At 33.7% G+C, this 23,199-nt stretch overlaps 2 protein-coding genes across 2 annotated transcripts; both read right to left on the minus strand.

Moving 5' to 3' along the window:
* Positions 1–1,624: 1,624 nt before the first annotated feature.
* Positions 1,625–9,865, minus strand: LOC139506751 (uro-adherence factor A-like; the record flags this gene model as incomplete). Its single annotated transcript, XM_071295538.1, has 7 exons — positions 9,811–9,865; positions 9,067–9,170; positions 8,251–8,364; positions 7,105–7,644; positions 6,609–6,891; positions 4,414–4,529; positions 1,625–1,744 (listed from the first exon to the last, which is right to left on the minus strand). Coding segments are annotated over exons 1-7 (1,332 nt in total), but the record flags the coding sequence as incomplete, so codon positions are not given.
* LOC139506752 (N-lysine methyltransferase KMT5A-like) lies at positions 9,742–22,866 on the minus strand. Its single transcript, XM_071295539.1, has 7 exons — positions 22,812–22,866; positions 22,301–22,436; positions 20,055–20,085; positions 18,345–18,432; positions 16,087–16,249; positions 11,672–11,873; positions 9,742–10,270 (listed from the first exon to the last, which is right to left on the minus strand). The coding sequence occupies exons 1-7, from the start codon at positions 22,864–22,866 to the stop codon at positions 10,190–10,192; spliced, it is 756 nt and encodes a 251-aa protein (XP_071151640.1). The 3' UTR covers positions 9,742–10,189.
* Between the last annotated feature and the right edge of the window lie 333 nt (positions 22,867–23,199).

Genomic DNA, 23,199 nt, shown 5'->3' on the forward strand with positions numbered 1-23,199 from the left:
TTATATTAGAAATATACATACCATGAACAAATAGCATCATTAGCTAAATACATCTTTTCATGATACTTCAAAATTTCTCGCTTTTCAAACCTTTTGGAGTTATCTCAATATCTTATGTAAAGTCCAGAGAGAGTCTGAATGATGTCAATAAAATGGGAAAAATCTGAGTTTCTAAAATTAGAAACTCCTGACACATTCGACAGACCTCAAAAACACTTATTTGGGTTTGTTTGACATACTCTGTAAGAATTTACAATAAAGATAATAATTTATAGTCAGAGGGAAGCTGACAGTTTTAATTTTAATAATTTTTATAATAATTCAATCACTGTGGGCTGGGTGTTGCCAAAGTTTGAGACGAATGCAAAAAAAATCCCGTTGACCGACTTCTGAGACCTGCTACTAATGATCCGACAACAATGATACTCGTGTCATATACCATTGTGTAGATAAATCATTTAGATTACGGCATATTAAGTTTAAGTAGGTTTGACAACCGAGAAATCAAAAAATAACGGGAATTCGGGACTGGGTGTCCATTTTTCAAAAAATTTAGTAAAGTACCTTGTGTTATATTAAGGTATATATAAAAAAATATTCTGAGACATATTCCTGACTTGAAACAGGCATTTTAAAAATGTAGAAAATGGGGATTGAACCTGGTTTTATAGTGCTAAATCTATATCACTTGTACAAAAGTCTCTTCAAATTCCATTATATACTAAACTGCAAAAGAAATGTCACAGTAATTTGAGGCAAACATAATGGAAAAAATTAATGCATTTTTAATTGAATGGGCGTATAAATACCCTTGTTATTTAACAAATCCGCATTATTTTAGTTCATTAATAGTTTTCCACTATCATATCCAAGATTTATTTAATTCAGGTCTGCCATTAGTGTTGAATACGTGGACGGTCATTTGTACTGTTTGTTGAATTGTGGTGTTCATGTAGACGTTTGGATGGTGCCTACAATGCAGTTAAATGCATATGCAACGACTTGAGGTCGCTGTCCAGCATTCAAATGTCCTATTAGCTGTTCTCTTTATGGTGGGTTAAGTCATGGCATCAGTACTGCATCAAACAGATAAGATGACACGAAAACTTAGCACCTCTAAAATACCCTTATAGAGGCATGGACAACTTGCATCTCATAATCATGAAATGTGACTGTGAAACGTGTACAAGGACCTAAAGAGACAACTATTAGAACAACCAAATTAATGAACACAGCCAGCCATAAAGGAAATTTCAACATAATCTTAGCATCAATTGAAGAGAATTTACCTAAACAAAAAAATAGATAGATATTTTTTTTTAATACATATGAAATTGTTTTTTTTTTTATTATTTTTAAATATTCATTTGAAAATTTAGGCTTTCGACAAATACAAAGTTTCTTTTGCGGTTTAGTATATTTACAATGATAAATTTATCATAATTATCATTATTAACCCTTTTATGCAACAATTTTACAAAAATTATGTCATCTGATACAAGATTTTAGATTTTTCAGCAACTAGGGGTGTATCAGGCCTTTGAAAACATACTACTTTTGGAAATTTTCAAAAGTATATATAGTAATTAAATAAACCATATGATCATGCCTTAAAAAAAAATACCTGATGTAATAATGAATGAATTTGTGGCTGATCATTAAATACAGCTGTCATAAGCACACTGTTGATATGGCAGACCTGGGGGAAATTTTCAGACAACATATACAAGTAGGCATTCATCACCTAAAACAAAAAATAAAAAGTTATAAATAGATAAACAAGCATGGTGTAGAAATCTAATTACTTGCAGGAATTATGCAAAAAAGGTGCATGTTCAATTTTCGTCTCACAACACACAACAGTGGCACGATGCTCAAAATATCGAGCAACTGTTGTACCATGATTGCAGATGACCTGCGATTAGACAAAATTTTATGTTGTGGCCCTGCATAAATGTATTTTGGGTTCGTTGTGACCAGGGCTTAAAGGGCCAATTAACCGTATTGGTAATGCCGACTTATTATTAGGAATTACTTTGCTGTACATTAGTGCTATTAACAGATTATCTTTATCTATAATAATACTCAAGATAATAACCAACAGCTGCAAAATTTTCTTAAAATGACCAATTCAGGGGCAGGAACGCAACAACAGGTTGCCTGAATGAGCTGAATATTTCATGGTAGATAGATTTGGACATAAAAACAATCTTATCTTGTAAGATTTGCTCTTACTGCAAGATATAAGCCAAAAACTGCATTTTACCATGTCCTTATTTTAGCCATGTTGGCCATCTTGGTTTCACAGGCGGGGTTATCGGACACAATTTTAAAACAAGATACCCTTTTAGATAATTGTGGACAAGTTTGGTTAAATTTGTCTCAGTAGTTTCAGGGGAGAATATTTTTGTAAAAGATTACAAATATTAATGAAAAATTGTTAAAAATTGACTATAAAGGGCAATATCTCCTTAAGGGAGATTTGGCCGTGTTGACTTATTTGTAGATCTTACTTTGCTGAGCATTATTGCTGTTTACAGTTTATCTCTATCTATAATAATATTCAAGATAATAACCAAAAACCGCAAAATATCCCTAAAATTTCCAATTCAGGGGCAGCAACCTAACAACAGGTTGTCTGATTCATCTGTAAATTTCAGGGAAGATGGATCTTCATCTGATAAACACATTTATCTCATGTCAGATTTGCTCTGGTTTGGTTTCAGATATAAGCCAAAATCTACATTTTACCCTGGGCATTGTTCTATTTTTAGCTATGATGCCAGTAGTTTTAGAGGAGAAGATTTTTGTAAAAGTTGAGGATGATGGAAGAAGACGGATGACAGACGCCAAATAATGAGAAAATTTGCTTGGCCCTATGAGCCAGGTGAGCTAAAATAGGCAAAATTTCCTTAAAATTACCAATTTATGGGCTGCAACCCAACAACAGGTTCTCCAATTCATCTGAAAATTTCAGGGCAGACAAGTCTTGACCTGATAAACAATTTTACCCCGTGTCAGATTTGCTGTAAATGCTTTGGTTTTAGAGTTATAAGCCAAAATCTTCATTTTCTATTTTATCTATGGCTGCCATCTTGGTTGGTTGGCCGGATCTCCAGACACATTTTTCAAATAGATACCCTAATAATGATTGTGGCTTTGTTTTGTCAAATTTAGCCCAGTAGTTTTAGAATTGAAGATTTTTTGTAAAAGTTAGCAGATGATGGATGCAGGACGCCCAACCATGGATGCCAAGTGATGAGAAAAGCTCACTTGGCCCTATGGGCCAGGTGAGCTAATAATTTTCTTACCTAAAAACTGAATTTTAACTTGGTTTATTGACTGCATAAATTAAGAATGTTATCTGTGTTGAACTGTATTTTTTTTTAAATGCATTATTTAACATGTTATATCACTCTGTTTTGATTATAATTATAACTCTAATAACAAAACTTAGAACATTTTCTTAAGTTCTTAACTTTTCTTTTATAAAGTTTAAGTTGAGATTTACATTTATCAAGAAATGTACGGAGCCCCGCTAGGGACAAAATAATATATTGTGCGCACAATTTAAATATATTGTGCGCACAATTTAAATATATATTGTGCGCACAACTTAAACATATTGTGCGCACAATATGATGTGGTGTGCGTCCAAAATTAGGAAAACAGTTTTCACTTGACTCATTTTACTGATCATTCAACAAAGTTAAATGTTCGTGGTTTAGACATAATCTCAGATACCAAATGCAATAGTTCTTCTATATTTGGTTGTATGAAACGATTTTAATGTCTAAATGTCAACTTGACAGGTATCATTTGACCTTGACCTCATTTTCAGGGTAAAGTGGTCCGGCAAAGTAATTTTTTGTTTTTGGTGTATTTCTCGGATACTATAAGCATTTAGCTGGATATATTTGGTGTACGGAATGCTTGTATGGTGTAATATTAATCTGAAATAAACGTAATTTATTCAGTATTCATGTCAGGAGTCGATACGAATGCACTGATGATTTTTTGCAAGAGTATTTTCATGTATCTAGCTAGCCCCATTTCAAAAGAAAACCTTATGCATTTTTCCATTCTGTCACTTTAAAAAGGACACATTGTGTAAAGTCAAAGAATTTAACGCACACTATATTATGTTGTGCGCACAATATGTTTAAGTTGTGCGCACAATATATTAAAATTGTGCGCACAATATATTATTTTGTGTTCACACTATATTATTTTGTGCGCAGTGCGCACAATATATTTTTTTTCTTTGCATGTCCCTAGCGGGGCTCCATAGAAATGTGACTTGTAGTTCATGAGAAAAATAACACTGTACTTCTTCAAAAAGCATATTTCTTTTAAAAAAAAGTACAGAGTATTATCTAATTTTTAAAACTATTTTGCCTCAGATTTGCTTACCTCATCTGAAAGCCAATGTTGGATGGTATTCAGAGCATCTATTGAGATAGAATATGGTCCTACTTTAGATATAGTGTTTGCATCTCTTGATTTAGATCTCCAAATCTCTGACAGAACTGAATAATTAAAAGATATACCATATAGTTAAAAAGATAAAATTAATCCTTCACAATAATGTCAAAAATTGAAATTCAGATGGAAAACAATAATCTTCAACCAATACAAGAAAAACAGAAACTTTTGTCGATTTAAAAAAAAAAAAACTACAGGAAGTTGACTTTCCCTTCTCCTGCAGTGTGATTATCTTGGTAATCTACAGGTGTTCTGCAAACGTACTTGGACTTTTAAGAAATCCAAATTCCTTAAAATAATCATATATGTTGGCATTTTGAAATAAAACAAGAATGTGTCCATAGTACACGGATGCCCCACTCGCACTATCATTTTCTATGTTCAGTGGACCGTGAAATTGGGGTCAAAACTTTAATTTGGAATTATAATTAGAAAGATCATATCATAGGGAACATGTGTACTAAGTTTCAAGTTGATGTAACTTTAACTTCATCAAAAACTACCTTGACCAAAAACTTTAACCTGAATTTCGCATTATTATTTTCTATGTTCAGTTGACCATGAAATTGGGGTCAAAACTATAATTTGGCATTAAAATTAGAAAGATCATATCATGGGGAACATGTGTACTAAGTTTCAAGTTGATTGGACTTCAACTTCAGCAAAAACTACCTTGACCAAAAACTTTAACCTGAACTTCGCACTATCATTTTCTATGTTCAGTGGACCATGAAATTGGGGTCAAAACTATAATTTGGCATTAAAATTAGAAAGATCATATCATGGGGAAAATGTGTACTAAGTTTCAAGTTGATTGGACTTCAACTTCTTCAAAAACTACCTTGACCAAAAACTTTAACCGGACGAACGAACGAACGGAGGCACTGACCAGAAAACATAATGCCCCTCTACTATCGTAGGTGGGGCATAAAAAACCTCACATGTTAACTGTTTGAAATCATGGTTCAACAAGTGAAAGTGTGAGCTACTGCTTATTGATGATACCACTGACAAATATTTCATTAAACAAGAAGTTGTTGAGTGATGGGTAAGAAAATGCATCACACAGTGAGGCTGACTTATATAAACCCTTTATTTTTCAAGTAGTAGCTGAACCATAAAACTGAGGTCAAAGACAATGGACATGACAGATGGAAAATTTTGTAACATGAGGCATCTATATACAAAGTATAAGGATCAAAACCTTCCACCTTCTAAAATACACAGCTTAAAGGAAGTTAGCTAACGTTGCAGATAGATCTTGTTTTGATGAACATTTCTACCCCATGCAGATTTGCTCTATATACCGTTAGTTCAGAGCTATAAGCCAAAAACTGCATTTAACCCTATGTTCTATTTTAGCCATGGCTGCCATCTTTGTTGATGGGCATGATTTGATACATATTTTAGAACGTAATATGCTAAGGATGATTTAGGCCAAGTTTGGTTCAGCTTCTTAACATGAGGTATCTATATACAAAGTATGATGTCAAAAGTCAAAGTCTTGTACTTTTCTGAAATATTAAGCTTTAACGAATTTAGCTAAGGCTACTGCCTCTTCCAGATCACTATCTCTATGTCAAGCTTTCTGCCACAAAAGTCACAGGCTTGACAAAAAAGATATTTAAATAGTCAAGTGTTATGGACTATTCATGATCATATGTCTATCAAATATACTGTTAATCATACACAGTATTTTGCATATATATGCAACTACAGTATACATATTTAATGCAACTAAAACTTTTTCTAGAAATGTATTAAAAACCTTCATCAGATCAAAAGCTTGTTATTTGGATAATAAAACAATTAATAGTGCATAATTTGTTAATAATACTTTTTTAAATATTTCAATATTATTTTTAAAGAAATCCACATTTAAATGTATCTCTTATTTGTTTTACCCCCATGCCTTTGTTATTATGTAATGGCTGCTATGATTATTGAAACTTCTTTTTTTCACAATTTCACAATTAAGTTGAGTAACAAATAATTAATGATCCAAGACATTGAGATTTTAAAATATTGATGTAGCAAGCAAGTTGAAGATAGACAAAAGGTAGAGCAAAGCTATAACAAGCACAAAAAATATCCATCTACAATTTTGATTTTAATTCACCAACCTTCTTCACAATCAACCTGTGACAGACTTCGTTTTTTGACATCCTCCATTGATGACATCTTTAAAGTTGTTGCAGAAGAATCTTTCAAGGGTGATACCCTGGTATGTTGTGTTGACAAAACATCATCCTCTGTGTCAGACTGGTCAGCAGCAAGTTGTGTTGACAAAACATCATCCTCTGTGACAGACTGGTCAGCAGCAAGTTGTGTTGGCAAAAACTCATCCTCTGTGACAGACTGGTCAGCAGCAAGTTGTGTTGACAAATCACCATCCTCTGTGACAGACTGGTCAGCAGCAAGTTGTGTTGACAAAACATCATCCTCTGTGTCAGACTGGTCAGCAGCAAGTTGTGTTGACAAAACATCATCCTCTGGGACAGACTGGTCAGCAGCAAGTTGTGTTGACAAAACATCATCCTCTGGGACAGACTGGTCAGCAGCAAGTTGTGTTGACAAAACATCATCCTCTGTGACAGAAGCAAGTTGTGTTGACAAAACATCATCCTCTGTGACAGACTGGTCAGCAGCAAGTTGTGTTGACAAAATATCATCCTCTATGACAGACTGGTCAGTAGCAAATTGTGTTGACAAAACATCATCCTCTGTGTCAGACTGGTCAGCAGCAAGTTGTGTTGACAAAACATCATCCTCTGTGTCAGACTGGTCAGCAGCAAGTTGTGTTGACAAAACATCATCATCTGTGATAGACTGGTCAGCAAGTTGTGTTGACAAAATATCATCCTCTGTGACAGACTGGTCAGCAGCAAGTTGTGTTGACAAAACATCATCCTCTGTGACAGACTGGTCAGCAGCAAGTTGTGTTGACAAAACATCATCATCTGTGATAGACTGGTCAGCAAGTTGTGTTGACAAAATATCATCCTCTGTGACAGACTGGTCAGCAGCAAGTTGTGTTGACAAAATATCATCCTCTGTGTCAGACTGGTCAGCAGCAAGTTTTGTTTGCAAAACATCATCCTCTGTGTTTGACTGGTTAGCAGCAAGTTGTGTTGACAAAACATCATCCTCTGTGACAGACTGGTCAGCAGCAAGTTGTGTTGACAAAACATCATCCTCTGTGACAGACTGGTCAGCAGCAAGTTGTGTTGACAAAACATCATCCTCTGTGTCAGACTGGTCAGCAGCAAGTTGTTTTGACAAAACATCATCCTTTGTGTTTGACTGGTTAGCAGCAAGTTGTGTTGACAAAACATCATCCTCTGTGTCAGACTGGTCAGCAGCAAGTTGTGTTGGCAAAATATCATCCTCTGTGACAGACTGGTCAGCAGCAAGTTGTGTTGACAAATCACCATCCTCTGTGACAGACTGGTCAGCAGCAAGTTGTGTTGACAAATCACCATCCTCTGTGACAGACTGGTCAGCAGCAAGTTGTGTTGACAAAACATCATCCTCTGTGTCAGACTGGTGAGCAGCAAGTTGTGTTGACAAAACATCATCCTCTGTGACAGACTGGTCAGCAGCAAGTTGTGTTGACAAAACATCATCCTCTGTGTCAGACTGGTCAGCAGCAAGTTGTGTTGACAAAACATCATCCTCTGTGACAGAATGGTCAGCAGCAAGTTGTGTTGACAAAACATCATCCTCTGTGTCAGACTGGTCAGCAGCAAGTTGTTTTGACAAAACATCATCCTTTGTGACAGACTGGTCAGCAGCAAGTTGTTTTGGCAAAACATCATCCTCTGGGACAGACTGGTTAGCAGCAAGTTGTGTTGACAAAACATCATCCTCTGTGTCAGACTGGTCAGCAGCAAGTTGTGTTTGCAAAATATCATCCTCTGTGACAGACTGGTCAGCAGCAAGTTGTGTTGACAAATCACCATCCTCTGTGACAGACTGGTCAGCAGCAAGTTGTGTTGACAAAACTTCATCCTCTGTGTCAGACTGGTCAGCAGCAAGTTGTGTTGACAAAACATCATCCTCTGTGACAGACTGGTCAGCAGCAAGTTGTGTTGACAAAACATCATCCTCAGTGTCAGACTGGTCAGCAGCAAGTTGCGTTGACAAAACATCATCCTCTGTGTCAGACTGGTCAGCAGCAAGTTGTTTTGACAAAACATCATCCTTTATGACAGACTGGTCAGCAGCAAGTTGTATTGGCAAAACATCATCCTCTGGGACAGACTGGTCAGCAGCAAGTTGTGTTGACAAAACATCATCCTCTGTGACAGACTGGTCAGCAGCAAGTTGTGTTGACAAAACATCATCCTCTGTGACAGACTGGTCAGCAGCAAGTTGTGTTGACAAAATATCATCCTCTGTGTCAGACTGGTCAGCAGCAAGTTGTATTTGCAAAACATCATCCTCTGTGACAGACTGGTCAGCAGCAAGTTGTATTGGCAAAACATCATCCTCTGTGTCAGACTGGTCAGCAGCAAGTTGTGTTGACAAAACATCATCCTCTGTGACAGACTGGTCAGCAGCAAGTTGTGTTGGCAAAACATCATCCTCTGTGACAGACTGGTCAGCAGCAAGTTGTATTGGCAAAACATCATCCTCTAGGACAGACTGGACAGTAGCAAGTTGTGTTGACAAAACATCATCCTCTGTAACAGACTGGTCAGCAGCAAGTTGTGTTGACAAAACATCATCCTCTGTGACAGACTGGTCAGCAGTAAGTTGTGTTGACAAAACATCATCCTCTGTGTCAGACTGGTCAGCAGCAAGTTGTATTGGCAAAACATCATCCTCTGTGACAGATTGGTCAGCAGCAAGTTGTATTGGCAAAACATCATCCTCTGTGTCAGACTGGTCAGCAGCAAGTTGTGTTGACAAAACATCATCCTCTTTGACAGACTGGTCAGCAGCAACCTCTGTGACAGACTGGTCAGCAGCAAGTTGTGTTGACAAAATATCATCCTCTGTGTCAGACTGGTCAGCAGCAAGTTGTGTTAACAAAATATCATCCTCTGTGAGAGACTGGTCAGCAGCAAGTTGTGTTGACATAATATCATCTTCTGTGACAGACTGGTTAGCAGCAAGTTCTGTTGACAGAACATCATTCTCTGTTTTTTGAGAGAAAAAAAATATTATTAAATAACATTGCATTATTTTCAAATTTTCAAACAGCAATAAATAAACTTAACTTTTAAAAATCTTCAAAATTGACACTCCTCATTTCTTTTTATTTGTGTGTCAGAAATTTTCAGATATTTTTTTTATTGATGTCATGCCTATGATCTATACCAAGGCAGGAATATGACAATTGCATCAATTTGTCTGATATAATTGAGCTTTTCATTTTGTGATTTGATTAGGGATAAACAAGAAACTCAAAACCCAGAAGGTCAAAATCATATGTAATTTACAAAATTACACTCAAAGTTAAAAAATCTAAAATAAAAGGGAAAAAAAAAGAGTTAATATTGCAATGCTATATTTAGCAGCCTAAGTGAACAGCTCAAATAAATGAATATTTGGTATTACCACTGCAGGACAATTTCAATTTTTTTTCTATATTTGTCTACACTTGCATTTCATGAAGTCTTTTAGTTATTTTTTTTTCTTAATTTCAGAAGTGACATATAAAGTTTTAACCTTTTTGGATGTGAAAAAAACATTTAAATTAAATACTACTAAGGTAAAATAAACCTTTAAGATCAGCTAAACACATCTTCTCCAATACTACAGAGCACCTTTGGGTTGTCTGAAAACAAATTATTGAAAACTTTTTCAATTATGTATGCATGAATAGTTTCTTGAATACCTACATTTGGTGAAAATAAGCTTGGCATTTAAAACAAATGTTTTGCTTGCATATAAAGATATAAAGGGGATAAAATAACAGAGTTCTAATTTCCTCCACATAACACTTATTTAAAATTTCTAAAGGACATAAATCATTTAAACCAGGAGCTCCGCAGGTCGCAGATTTTTACGACCGCACAGGTCAAACATTGAACAGTTGGGGCAAGTATGGACACAACATTCAAGCTTGATACATCTCTGAATTTGGATTGTGATCAAATCTTTGACACAATATGAGTTTCTGACACAAAACAAATGTCAAGATCTTACAAATCTATTGCACAGTATTGTGCAATTAAAGATTTCTTCTTCAAAAATGTGGAATTTGAGAAATTTGGGGGAAAAAATGAAAACTACTACCATCCCCCTTTTTTTGCCAATTAGTCCAAAACCTGACATTACTTTATACATATTTTACAAGTAGTGTAAATGAGGTAAATGCCAAACATACCCAACATTGTATGTTAAATGTTTTTGCTCCCTTACACTGCTTTTAAATTGTCATAATTGTCCATTGACCAGACAATCCTAGTTTCCCCCCTTTTTTGCCCCTAATTCCAAAACATTTTGAGCCATAACACACCCCCCCCCCCCCCCCCCTGCCCAAGTCAATACTAACCATCCCTTCATGGTATGGAAGCTTATAGTATAATTTCAGAGGGATGCATACACTTAAACATTAAACACATGTTATTGTTTGAAAACTACAAAAATGCTTATTTCGGCTTCTAATTCCTAAACTATTGAAACCATAACTCCCAAAATCAATCACAACCTTTCTTTAGTGGTATTGAACCTTCATGTAAAAATTTATAGATATTCATTCACTAAAACTAAAGTTATTGTCCGGAATCTAAATGTGTCATCTGACTCTACTGTGGTTTTGAAAATCATGAAAAAATACATATACCCAAATAATGATAGAGGTCAAATTTGGTTAAACACATAGATGAAAATAATACATATACCCAAATAATGATAGAGGTCAAATTTGGTTAAACACAGGACCAATATTTTAATAAAAACACCAGGATGCTATCTTGAACAGTTAATCCCAACAAAGTACAAACACTTCATCAGCCCCTCATAAGGAACATTTATGCAATGGTTAGTTTCATTCCATTCAGTGGTTCGAATCTCTAAAAGAAGACCTCTGTATGCAGATCATTCTAAATTTTTGAAACAATGATCAGTTTGGCATTACATGTAGCTCACAAATAATGAGTCTTAGGATAGCAGAAGGGCAAAAAGTAATTGCCTTGAAAATACATGGCAAAACATATTCCTTCTAAGTACTTACTTTTGAAGTACTTTGCCTCCATGGAAGGTCATTTACACCATAATCGTACAAAATTTCAGTTCCAGGGGAAATATCCTGTACAGCATATATAGCAACCCTTGGTATGGTGTCTACAATGATCCTTCTAACTCTGGCATTTTGGCAACTTTTTATGCCATCGTTTACGTACTTTCCGATTCTTTTAGAAAATGTTGCATCAACACTACAAAAAATAAGTGCATATAAAATCAAGCAAAACTGGTGAAATATCATAAAATAAACTAGAGGCTCTTAAGAGCCTGTGTCACTTACCTTGGTCTATATGCATATCAAACAAAGAAAACAGATCGTCATATGGATTCATGAAAAAAAATTGTGTTTAGGTGATGGTGATGTGTTTGGAGATCTTGCTTTACTGAACATTCTTGCTACTTACAATTTGTCCATCTATAATGAACTTGGCCCTTAATAGTTCCAGAGCAAAATATTTTGCAAAAACTAATGAAAATTGTTAATAATTGACTATAAAGGGCAATAACTCCTTAAGAGGTCAACTGACCATTTTAGTCATGTTGACTTATTTGTAGATCTTACTTTGCTGAACATTATTGCAGTTTACAGTTAATCACTATCTATAATAGTATTCAAGATAATAACCAAAAACGGCAAAATTTCCTTAAAAATTACCAATTCAGAGGCAGCAACCAAACAACCAGCTGTTCAATTCATCTGAAATTTTCAGGGCAGATAGATCTTGACTTGATAAACAATTTTACTCCCATGTCAGATTTGCTCTAAATGCTTTGGTTTCAGAGTTATAACCCAATATCTACATTTTCTACTTTTAGCCATGGTGGCCATCTTGATCTGTTTGCCAGGTCACTGGACACATTTTTAAAACTAGATGCCCTTATGATGATTGTAGCCAAGTTTGGTTTAATTTGGCCCAGTAGTTTCAGAGAAGATTTTTGTAAAAGTTAACGATGACAGACGACGATGGAGACGACAATGACGCCAGACGCCAAGTGACAAGAAAAAGCTCACTTGGCCCTTTGGGCCTGGTGAGCTAAAAACTGCAAAAATTTTGTTAAAACTACCAATTCCGTGGGTTATTTTATTCGTCTGATAATTTCAGGGCTGATAGATCTTGACCAATTCAAAAATTTAACCCCATGTCAGATTTGCACTAAAAGCTTTATTTTTTTAAGATATAAGCCGAAAACTACATTTGACCCCTATATTCTATTTTTAGCCATGGTTGCAGTGTTTGTCAATGGATCAAAACTTCGTGTAAAATTGTCTTTAAGGGGCAATAACTCCTTAAGGGGTCAATTGACAACTATGGTCATTTTAACTTGTTTGTAGGTCTTACTTTGCTGAACATTATTGCTGTTTATAGTTTATATCTATCTATAATAATATTAAAGATAATAACAAAAAAACTGCAAAATTTCCTTATAACTACCAATTCAGTGGCAGCAACCCAATTACGGGTTGTTTGATTCTTCTGAAAATTTCAGGGCTGATAGATCTTGACCAATTGAACACTTTTAACCCTTGTCAGATTTGTTCTAAAAGCTTTAGTTTTTGAGATATAGGCCAAAAACTGCATTTGACCCCCTATGTTCTATTTTTAGCTATGGCGGCCATGTTTGTTGATGAATAAAAACTTCAGATACAATTTAAAAACTAGATACCTTAAGGAACATTACCTTAAAGCTTGAAGGAATTTGTCCCCGTAGTTTCAGATGAGAAACTTTTTTAATAGTTTACGACGACAGACGCCGACGGACGCCAAGTGATGGCATAACCTCACATGGGACACTTCCGAGCCCTGGTGAGCTATAAATCAGCCCAATATCTGAAGGCATATACGAAAAAAGTCTGTATAACAGTGTTTTTCAACAATTTATCAAAGTCCAAAGATGACCTTGCAAGGTACGCAAAAATCAAATATACCGGTAATTATTCTATTACTTATAATAGGTGGGAATTCAACATCACAAAACCTTTTTAATCAAGTAGTCACTGAACCATGAAACTGAGGTCAAGGATATTGGTCATGTAACTGATGGAAACTTTGTAACATGAGGCAGTCTTCGTCTCACAGTGTATAATACTTTAGCTATTTGACCAAAGATGTTTTAAAAAAAAAGACAAAAAGAATTTTATGTCATCTTTTCCTATTTTTGATTGCAATTATAAGTCTGTTTTAACTGTCAAGAATACCCCTTAAGCGGACAACTTGAGCAGTTTATTCTTTAAATTGCTGTCATTGAATATCAAGAAAGGAAATAAATCCCGAAATTGATATATTTCTGGTATGTTCCAATCTGTCTTTTACTACAGATATTGACAACGAGTATATATTACATTTTCCCAAATTTACCGTTGGAAAAAATATGTAAATAGATTTTTATTTCATCAAATCTTTTTTTTTTTTTTGGTATTATTTTTATTTTTTATAAATAATATTCTTTACATCCAAGATGTTATTTATAAACAAGTGTATGAGTTTAGTAATGACTATTAATTACCTCCACCAAAAACTTTAACCTTCAACATGACAGACAGGCAGACAAAATAAAAAACGGATGCAGACCAAACAACATAATGCCCCTAAATGGGGCAGAATAAATAGGGCATAAAAAGAAGCTGTTTGATGACTAATTTTAGGGTATTGTGGTAGAGGGTGTTTGCTTTTTTCCATCAATAAACAATAGCCATGTTTAAACAATTAAACACCCTTGGCTTGTAGGTTGAAGAGTTTATTGGGAAATCTGTGAAAGTTTTATCAATTAAACATGCCTTTAATTGCAAAAATTTGAATTGACTTAGAGTGCTATAAGTGACGAATACCAGCTATGTAATGGAATGTAGCAGTCTCTTGACAGATAGAACACTACTTATTGACAAGAAATACATAACGAACTGTAATCTTTTAAAATTTAATGCTATTATGAACCAAAAACAGAAATCTAAACTTCGAAAATTGTGCCAATTCATTTGAATTACAAGAATTAATTGTATCAGGATGCTGTTATGAAGTCTCCCAAACAAAGCTCCCATATTCATTTGATTTGTTTAATTGTCCCATACAAGAATATATATGGTTTACGGGTTGGGAAACTAGACCGTTTACAAGTTTTCAAACAAGAGAGGGTGTGGTGACCCCATATGGACTTCCCTTTAATTATTTCATTTGTTTTATTGTCCCCTACAAGAATATATATGATTTAGGGGTGGGGATCTGGACTGTTTACAAGATAATAGCACATTCTCAAATTGAATGGGGTGGGGGTGACCCCAAGGGACTTCCCTTCAATTTCATTTGATTTATTTCATTGTTCCCTACAAGAATATATATGGTTTAGGGATGGGGATCTGGATCGTTTACAAGATTATAAAACATTCTCATTTGAACGGGGTGGGGATAACCCCCATGGATTCTCTCTATATTTCATTTGATGTGTTTTATTGTTGCATACAAGGATATACATGGTTAAGGGGTGGGGATATGGACAATTTACAAGTTTTCAATAAGAGGGGGTGGGGTAACCCCCTATGGATTTCCCTTTTATTTCTTTTCATTTGTTTTATTGTCCCCTACAAGAATATATATGGTTTAGGGGTGGGGATCTGGACCATTTACAAGATAATAGCACATTCTCAAATTGAATGAGGGGGGGTGACCCCTAGGGACTTCCCTTAAATTTCATTTGATTTGTTTAATAGTCCCCTTCAAGAATTTATATGGTTTAGGGGTGGGTGATATGTACTGTTTACAAGATAATAGCACATTCTCAAATTGATCCCCCTTTATTTCATGTGATTTGTTTCATTGTCCTATGATCATTTCTGAAGACTGTGTGTGTTTATCACTTAAAGTTTTCAAGTTATATTCATTTGAAAATTTTCAAAAATAAAATATTATAGGGTTCTATAGTAAACCCCTTCCTACTTTCGGCCCCCCAAAATACCCCTTAATAGACCTCAATGCACAAACATACGATTGATGGCTCACCTAGACATATTAATCTAACATTTTATGAAACCCTAAGTAAATCTGACAAGTGGTTTTGGAGAAACGCTGCGGACAAGTTCATTTTTTTAAAGTGGTGGAAGAAAAAGAAAAAGAAAAAATTAAAGGAAAAAGAAAAAGAAAAAGAAAAAGAAGCAGAAGAAGAATAATAAAAATAATAAGAACTGAGCAAAAACAATAAGTCTCCAAACTTTGTTTGGGAGACTTAATAAATGACAAACTGGATTCTCTCTGATGTTAACCTGTCGGCTATACTGATCATACTGTTGTAAAAAAACTCATATTTAATGCTTCCTCAACAAACGTACATATATGCAATGTAATGTAAACTAATGTGTTTTTCTGTATACCTTTGTCCAACTTAGGTGATACCAGAATAAAATGATATACTTACCACATTTCTTTTTCTGCAAATCTGAAGAACATGATGTAACTTCCAACGGAATTTGGATATTGTGTGAGCCGTCTTTTACCATCATTGCCACTTATCAATTCCCCATGATATTCCATTAGAAAGTCACCTTTCTTGAAAAACTTTGAAGCAAACACTCCTTTACCTAAATCAGATAAGACAATGTTTTTTTTCTCTCTAAATTTAGTTTAAAAAAAACACACAAAATCCTGGAATAAAAATATAACTGTTAATATCTGTGTCATTTAGTCTCTTGTGGAGTTGTCTCATTGGCAATCATACCACATGTTCATGTCATATTATCAGGTGAAAAAGAGAGTACACTTAAACCGCTAACTACTAAAGCAAGTTGAAAGTTGGAACTGCATGATCTGCCCCTTTTTTTTTTAGTGAATAAATGATTTATTGTTGAAGACTGCATGCTGACCAATAAGTGAGACATTTAAAATGTATTGTGTTTTAATGTTAATAGGCTGCTGTCTTGTTGATGTTTATAAAGAGGTTCAATGGGTAACCAGATGCTCCGCAGGGCGCAGCTTTATACGGCCGCAGAGGTTGAACCCTGAACAGTTGGGGCAAGTATGGACACAACTTTTAAGCTGGATTCAGCTCTAAATTTGGAGTGTGATTAAATAGTTGACACAGCATAGGTTTCTGACACAGAATGAATGTGGTCTAATGAACTTAAAATATTTTTTTTGCCTTTGAGCAATTCACTATGCTGTTGAATATTAATCCTCTCAAAAAAATGTTTGAAGAAATTTTCTTTTTATTTATGAAATCTGAAATGAGAAAAATTTAACCCCCCTTTTTTTGTCACATCCACCTTTCCCTTTTTCCAAAACTGATCTCAATTCAAATTCCTAATGGAGTTTGCAACAATAACTACTCATTTAAATACATCATAAAATATTAAAATGTAAAATAAAGTGCTTGTTATCACTGAATGGTAAAGATTGTTTTAATTTATCAGTTGGTAGTAAAAGTGAATATACATTGTATATTGTATAAAACAATGATTTAAGTTGATTCAACTACTATTCTGGACAAAGAAAGATAACTACAATTGAAAATTTCTTGCTATTGCGCAATATTGTGCAATTAGATATTTCTTGCTACTGCGCAATACTGTGCAATTGAAAATTGCTTGCTATTGCACAATACTGTGCAATTGAAGATTTCTTGCTATTGCTGAATACTTAATATAATAATTTTGGATCCTGATTAGAACCAACTTGAAAACTGGGCCCATAATCAAAAATCTAAGTATATGTTTAAATTCAGCATATCAAAAAAGCATAAGAATTCAATTTTTGTTAAAATCAAACTTAGTTTAATTTTGGACCCTTTCGACTTTAATGTAGACCAATTTGAAAACGGGACCAAAAATTAAGAATCTACATACACAGTTAGATTTGGCATATCAAAGAACCCCAAATATTCAATTTTTGATGAAATCAAACAAAGTTTAATTTTGGACCCGGATTTGGACCAACTTGAAAACTGGGCCAATAATAAAAAATCTGAGTACATTTTTAGATTCAGCATATCAAAGAACCCCAAGGATTCAATTTTTGTTAAAATCAAACTAAGTTTAATTTTGGACCCTTTGGACCTTAATGTAGACCAATTTGAAAACAGGACCAAAACTTAAGAATCTACATACAGTTAGATTCGGCATATCAAAGAACCCCAATTATTCAAATTTTGATGAAATCAAACAGAGTTCAATTTTGGACCCTTTGGGCCCCTTATTCCTAAACTGTTGGGACCAAACCTCCCAAAATCAAACCCAACCTTCCTTTTATGGTCATAAACCTTGTGTTTAAATTTCATAGATTTCTATTAACTTATACTAAAGTTATGGTGCGAAAACCAAGAATAATGCTTATTTGGGCCCTTTTTTGGCCCCTAACTCCTAAACTGTTGGAACCAAAACTCCCAAAATCAATCCCAACCTTCCTTTTGTGGTCATAAACCTTGTGTTAAAATTTCATAGATTTCTATTCACTTTTACTAAAGTTAGAGTGCGAAAACTAAAAGTATTCGGACGACGACGACGACGCAAGACGACGATCTTTGCAATACATGCAGTATATAAATTTTTGTTTCGTTAAACTCCCTCTCCCAGCAAACTGTGGCATGGAAATTTCTAGCTTTCATCTCTTATCATTTTCAAATATATATTGATGTCATGTGGAAAAGACAATTTCTAAATTAAATTAAATTTATTTAAATACCTTTAACATTATCAATTTGTCTCACAACAAATCCATCCTTATCTTGAGCCAGTTGAATATCTTGGCGAGCTTCTTCATCTGGAGTGCACTTGAATGTAGGAAATGAACAAATAATGTACAATATTGTATTTATAATATAATTAGTATGCCTTCATATATGTAAATGAGAAACATTTTGCAAGCCACTGCTTTGAAAATAAGAATGCGTCCAAAGTACATGGATGCCCCACTCGCACTATCATTTTCCATGCTCAATGGACCATTAAATTGGGTAAAAAATCTAATTTGGCATTAAAATAAGAAAGATCATACCATAGGGAACATGTGTACTAAGTTTCAAGTTTATTGGACTTCAACTGCATCAAAAACTACCTTGACCAAAATTTTTAACCTAAAACTCATACTTTCAATTTCTATGTTCAATGGACAGTGAAATTGGGGTCAAAAGTCTAATTTGGCTTTCAAATTAGAAAGACCATATCATAAACAACATGTGTACTAAGTTCCAAGTTGATTGGACCTCGGCTTCATCAAAAACTACCTTGACCAAAATCTTTAACCTGAAGCAAGACAGACAGACAGACAGACGAATGGAAGAACAGACAGACAGACGAACAGATGGATGCACAGACCAGAAAACATAATGCCCCTCTACTATTGTAGGTGGGGCATAAAAAAAAATATTTTTGCCATGTGAATTATTTGATTATTTATGAGAATAAATAAGTATATAACTTCATTTGGTATATGGATTTTTTTTCAAGGTCTTTATGTCAGTCAAACAGGATTCACCTGACCTCATTAGGTTTTGGTATGTGCCAAGTCAATATCTCATAACTAAAGCAATAGGGCACTGTAGCGTATTGAATGATTGTAGAGTTAACATGTCTGTTTGGCAGGGTTTCATATGAACTGGACCTGATTGCATATGCCTGATTGTCATGGTTAATGGATGAATGTTTTAAAGTTTTCATGGTTTTGTCCAATAATCAGATTCTATATGAAATAGGTTAGTTATAATCAGTGTATTAAATGAATGTGAGGTGTACATATCTGTCTCCCAGTGTTCATCTGACCTTGACCTTAATTTCATGGTGGGTTTGTCAAGGCTCAGTTTTCATGATTATGGTTGTTACTTATATTCTTTAAGGATATAAACTAGAAGTAATCACAAACTAATATATCGTTGAAGCAGTCATTGCAGTCACTGTTGCAGGAAACAGCTTACCTATATTTCACTTTTTTACTCAAGGCAAGACAAAAATGAAAGTTTCAAGTTAATATTAACTAATGTGGGAATGAGGATTCATTTATGGGATTTAATCTGTTTTGTTAAATGACAAGAAATCAATGTATTTCTATTTTTATATTTATAGTTACCCGTAAATGTGTTTGAATGTAATTTGTTATAGTCTTGTTTAATTTATTAATAAAATCTTTATTATAAAATCAGAATTAGTGATGGTCTTTCCTTAAAAGTTAATTACTAAGTGATCAGAATTTTTATAGAACAAAAAAATTTCTTTATAATATAAGCAATATATTAGTTTTGAGCTTAATCACTTCTGTCATAGTTAAGAACACATGTGAAAAAAAATAGGTAATAAATTATACTTACTCTTAACCTCAAATCTGAAAACAAAACTTTATTCTCTGAAGAAAAAGGAAAAAAGTGTATGCACTGATTGCTTAACTGTTGATTGCACTTACTTGTTTTTTCTGACCACTTCTTGTCTTTTTTCTAAAAAAAAATTAGGTTATATAAAAGTCACTGATCAACAACTGTCTATTGCAAATTGGAAATACAAAATCTGATATCAATGAAATGACCTAGCTGAATTATATGGTCTAACAGAAATACTGATCTACATTATGGCAATCACCCTTTCAGATTAGCTCATGTCTGGCAGATACAATCATTGCTGGACCCCTAGGTAATACTACATATATTGTATTTCTTTTTTTAAATTCATTTTTCAACTCATACTAACAGATAAAAAATAAAGGGCTGCGCTTTAGCGCATGATACGCCCGTTGCTCTTTTAACTTGTCTTTTATGCTTTAAATGAATTTATATGATCAACTAGAAATATATATATACAAATCAAAAAAGGGATGTTACATTAATATATTCACCAAAGTTTCATAAAATCCCCCTTTTTTAAGTATAAAAATTCATTACTTAAGAAAACGTAAAATCTAAAATTTATAAAAATGGAAAGGGAGCTTATGTCAATAGATATAAACAATTTTTCAAAGTTGCATAAAATTTTGTGAAAGTGTTAGTTATTGTCCCAATATTGGAAAATCCCCCCTTTTTTAAGCATAAAAATTAATAACACAGAAATGTAAAATCTGAAATTATAAAAATTGAAAGGGAGCTTACAACAATAGATATAAACAATTCACTAAAGTTTCATGGACATTGGTGAAAGCCTTTTTGAGTTATTGTCCGAAGTGTTAAAAATCCCCCTTTTTTTTATAAATAAAGCCCCATAAATCCAAAACTTAAAATCTGAAATTTATAAAAATTGAAAGGGAGCTTACATCAATAGATATAAACAATTCACCAAAGTTTCCATGGACATTGGTGAAAGCCTTTTTGAGTTATTGTCCGAAGTGTTAAAAATCCCCCTTTTTTTATAAATAAAGCCCCATAAATCCCAAACTTAAAATCTGAAATTAAAAAAAAACGAAAGGGAGCTTACGTCAATAGATATAAACAATTCACCAAAGTTTCATGGACATTGGTGAAAGCCTTTTTGAGTTATTGTCCGAAGTGTTGAAAATCCCCCTTTTTTTATGAATAAAGCCCCATAAATCCAAAACTTAAAATCTGAAATTTATAAAAATTAAAAGGGAGCTTACATCAATAGATATAAACAATTCACCAAAGTTTCATGAACATTGGTGAAAGCCTTTTTGAGTTATTGTCCGAAGTGTTGAAAATCCCCCTTTTTTTATGAATAAAGCCCATAAATCCAAAACTTAAAATCTGAAATTTATAAAAATTGAAAGGGAGCTTACATCAATAGATATAAACAATTCACTAAAGTTTCATGAACATTGGTGAAAGCCTTTTTGAGTTATTGTCCGAAGTGTTGAAAATCCCCCTTTTTTTATGAATAAAGCCCCATAAATCCAAAACTTAAAATCTGAAATTTATAAAAATTGAAAGGGAGCTTACATCAATAGATATAAACAATTCACCAAAGTTTCATGGACATTGGTGAAAGCCTTTTTGAGTTATTGTCCGAAGTGTTGAAAATCCCCCCTTTTTTATGAATAAAGCCCCATAAATCCAAAACTTAAAATCTGAAATTAAAAAAAAACGAAATGGAGCTTACGTCAATAGATATAAACAATTCACTTAAGTTTCATGGAAATTGGTGAAAGTGTTTTTGAGTTATTGTCCCAAGTGTGGACGACAGACGGACGGACGGACAGACGGACGGACAACGGTATACCATAATACGTCCCGTCTAAAAGACGACGGGCGTATAAAAATTGAAAAAGGATTCACTGCAGAGCTTTGAACTATGTACTATCTTACTGTTTGTATCAGGAAATTGCCTGAATATTCTTATCCGGATTTGCGGATTTATTCTTATATCCGATATTCAATTACACAATTAAATAAACATATAGGGAAGGGTTTGGTGTTTTGAAATAAAATTACAATAGCAGATATATTCTTTTAGCTGATAGCTGTTTAGGTGGAGTCTACTGTATAAAGCAGGATAAGATGTTTTTGTAAAAAAAAAAAAATTGTACAGAAAAACTATTCAATGATAGATGGTTTTTATAAAAAAAATTAAGTTCCCATTGATTCAACTCCACAAAGAACAAACTGATTCATGGAAAATAAATGATTTATATCAACATCCTGTTGACAGGTTTAATACATATTGAAAACAGGATAGTTATTTTTAAGTTTAATGAATCTGTAAACTTACTGTAAGGTTGTTATGGGAATTACTGAATATGGCCGTCTTTTCTGTCCCTCACATTTTCCATTTGTTTTCTTGTAAGGTCTTTTCCAAATGCTTTTCTTATTGAATTTGTCAATCTCCAGAGAAGGAAGCTTTACTGCTAAAAATAAAGAATATTTTTTCAAGTTCACTCTTCAAAATTTTTTAACATAAGTAAGCCATACATCTATTTCATTCAAACAGTGTATTATTTGTCCATAATGATAATGATATTGATTGGAATGATAAGAAAGGGATAATAAAAAATTTAGTTTCAGAGAAACCAACAATATTAATGCAGAAAGAATATTAAGGCAAATTTAAATGTAGGTTTTTTTCAAGAATTTATAGTAGTCTTTAGAAGACAATAAGTCTTCAAAAATAGTTTCTTTTATCAGAAATGCAAATGTTTATGAGATTCCTGCTTTTAAATAACAGCTGCAATAAAAGATGAACTAGAGGCTTTGAAAGGCATGTGTCATTCGTCTATATATACTTGCATCTTCAACTGTGGACACCAGTAAACAATTTAAACTAGAATATAAGGCCATGTTCACACCATACGCAGTGTACAGTAAACATGTTTACATTTGGTTTAATGTAATGTACACTAGTTTCACATTAAATTTGTTCACATCTATACACCTTGTTTAGCTACCTGTACATAGAATTTGTTCACACTTGTAAACTATATGTCATTTAAATGTCAAAATTTTAAAACAACTTTTCTAGAAGACCATTTGACTTGAAAACAAGAGGGTGTCACAACGACAGCAAACCGGATTTATTAATATTTATTTGTGTCCTGGCAATATCAAAAGAACCATTACTGATGAATGGTGAAAGTGAAAATCGTCAATATCAAATTTGACCTCCATTTTGTC

Source organism: Mytilus edulis, unplaced genomic scaffold, assembly GCF_963676685.1.
Source record: "Mytilus edulis unplaced genomic scaffold, xbMytEdul2.2 SCAFFOLD_1539, whole genome shotgun sequence".
NCBI classification, from domain to species: Eukaryota; Metazoa; Mollusca; class Bivalvia; order Mytilida; family Mytilidae; genus Mytilus; species Mytilus edulis.

Coding starts and splice junctions, on each gene's coding strand:
- LOC139506752 (XM_071295539.1), bottom strand. CDS start 22,866: ATGGCCTTATATTCTAGTTTAAATTGTTTACTGGTGTCCACAGTTGAA. Junction 20,086..22,300: donor ATTCCCATAACAACCTTACA/GTAAGTTTACAG, acceptor ATTTTTTTTTAG/AAAAAAGACAAGAAGTGGTC. Junction 18,433..20,054: donor GAAGTGGTCAGAAAAAACAA/GTAAGTGCAATC, acceptor CCTACATTCAAG/TGCACTCCAGATGAAGAAGC.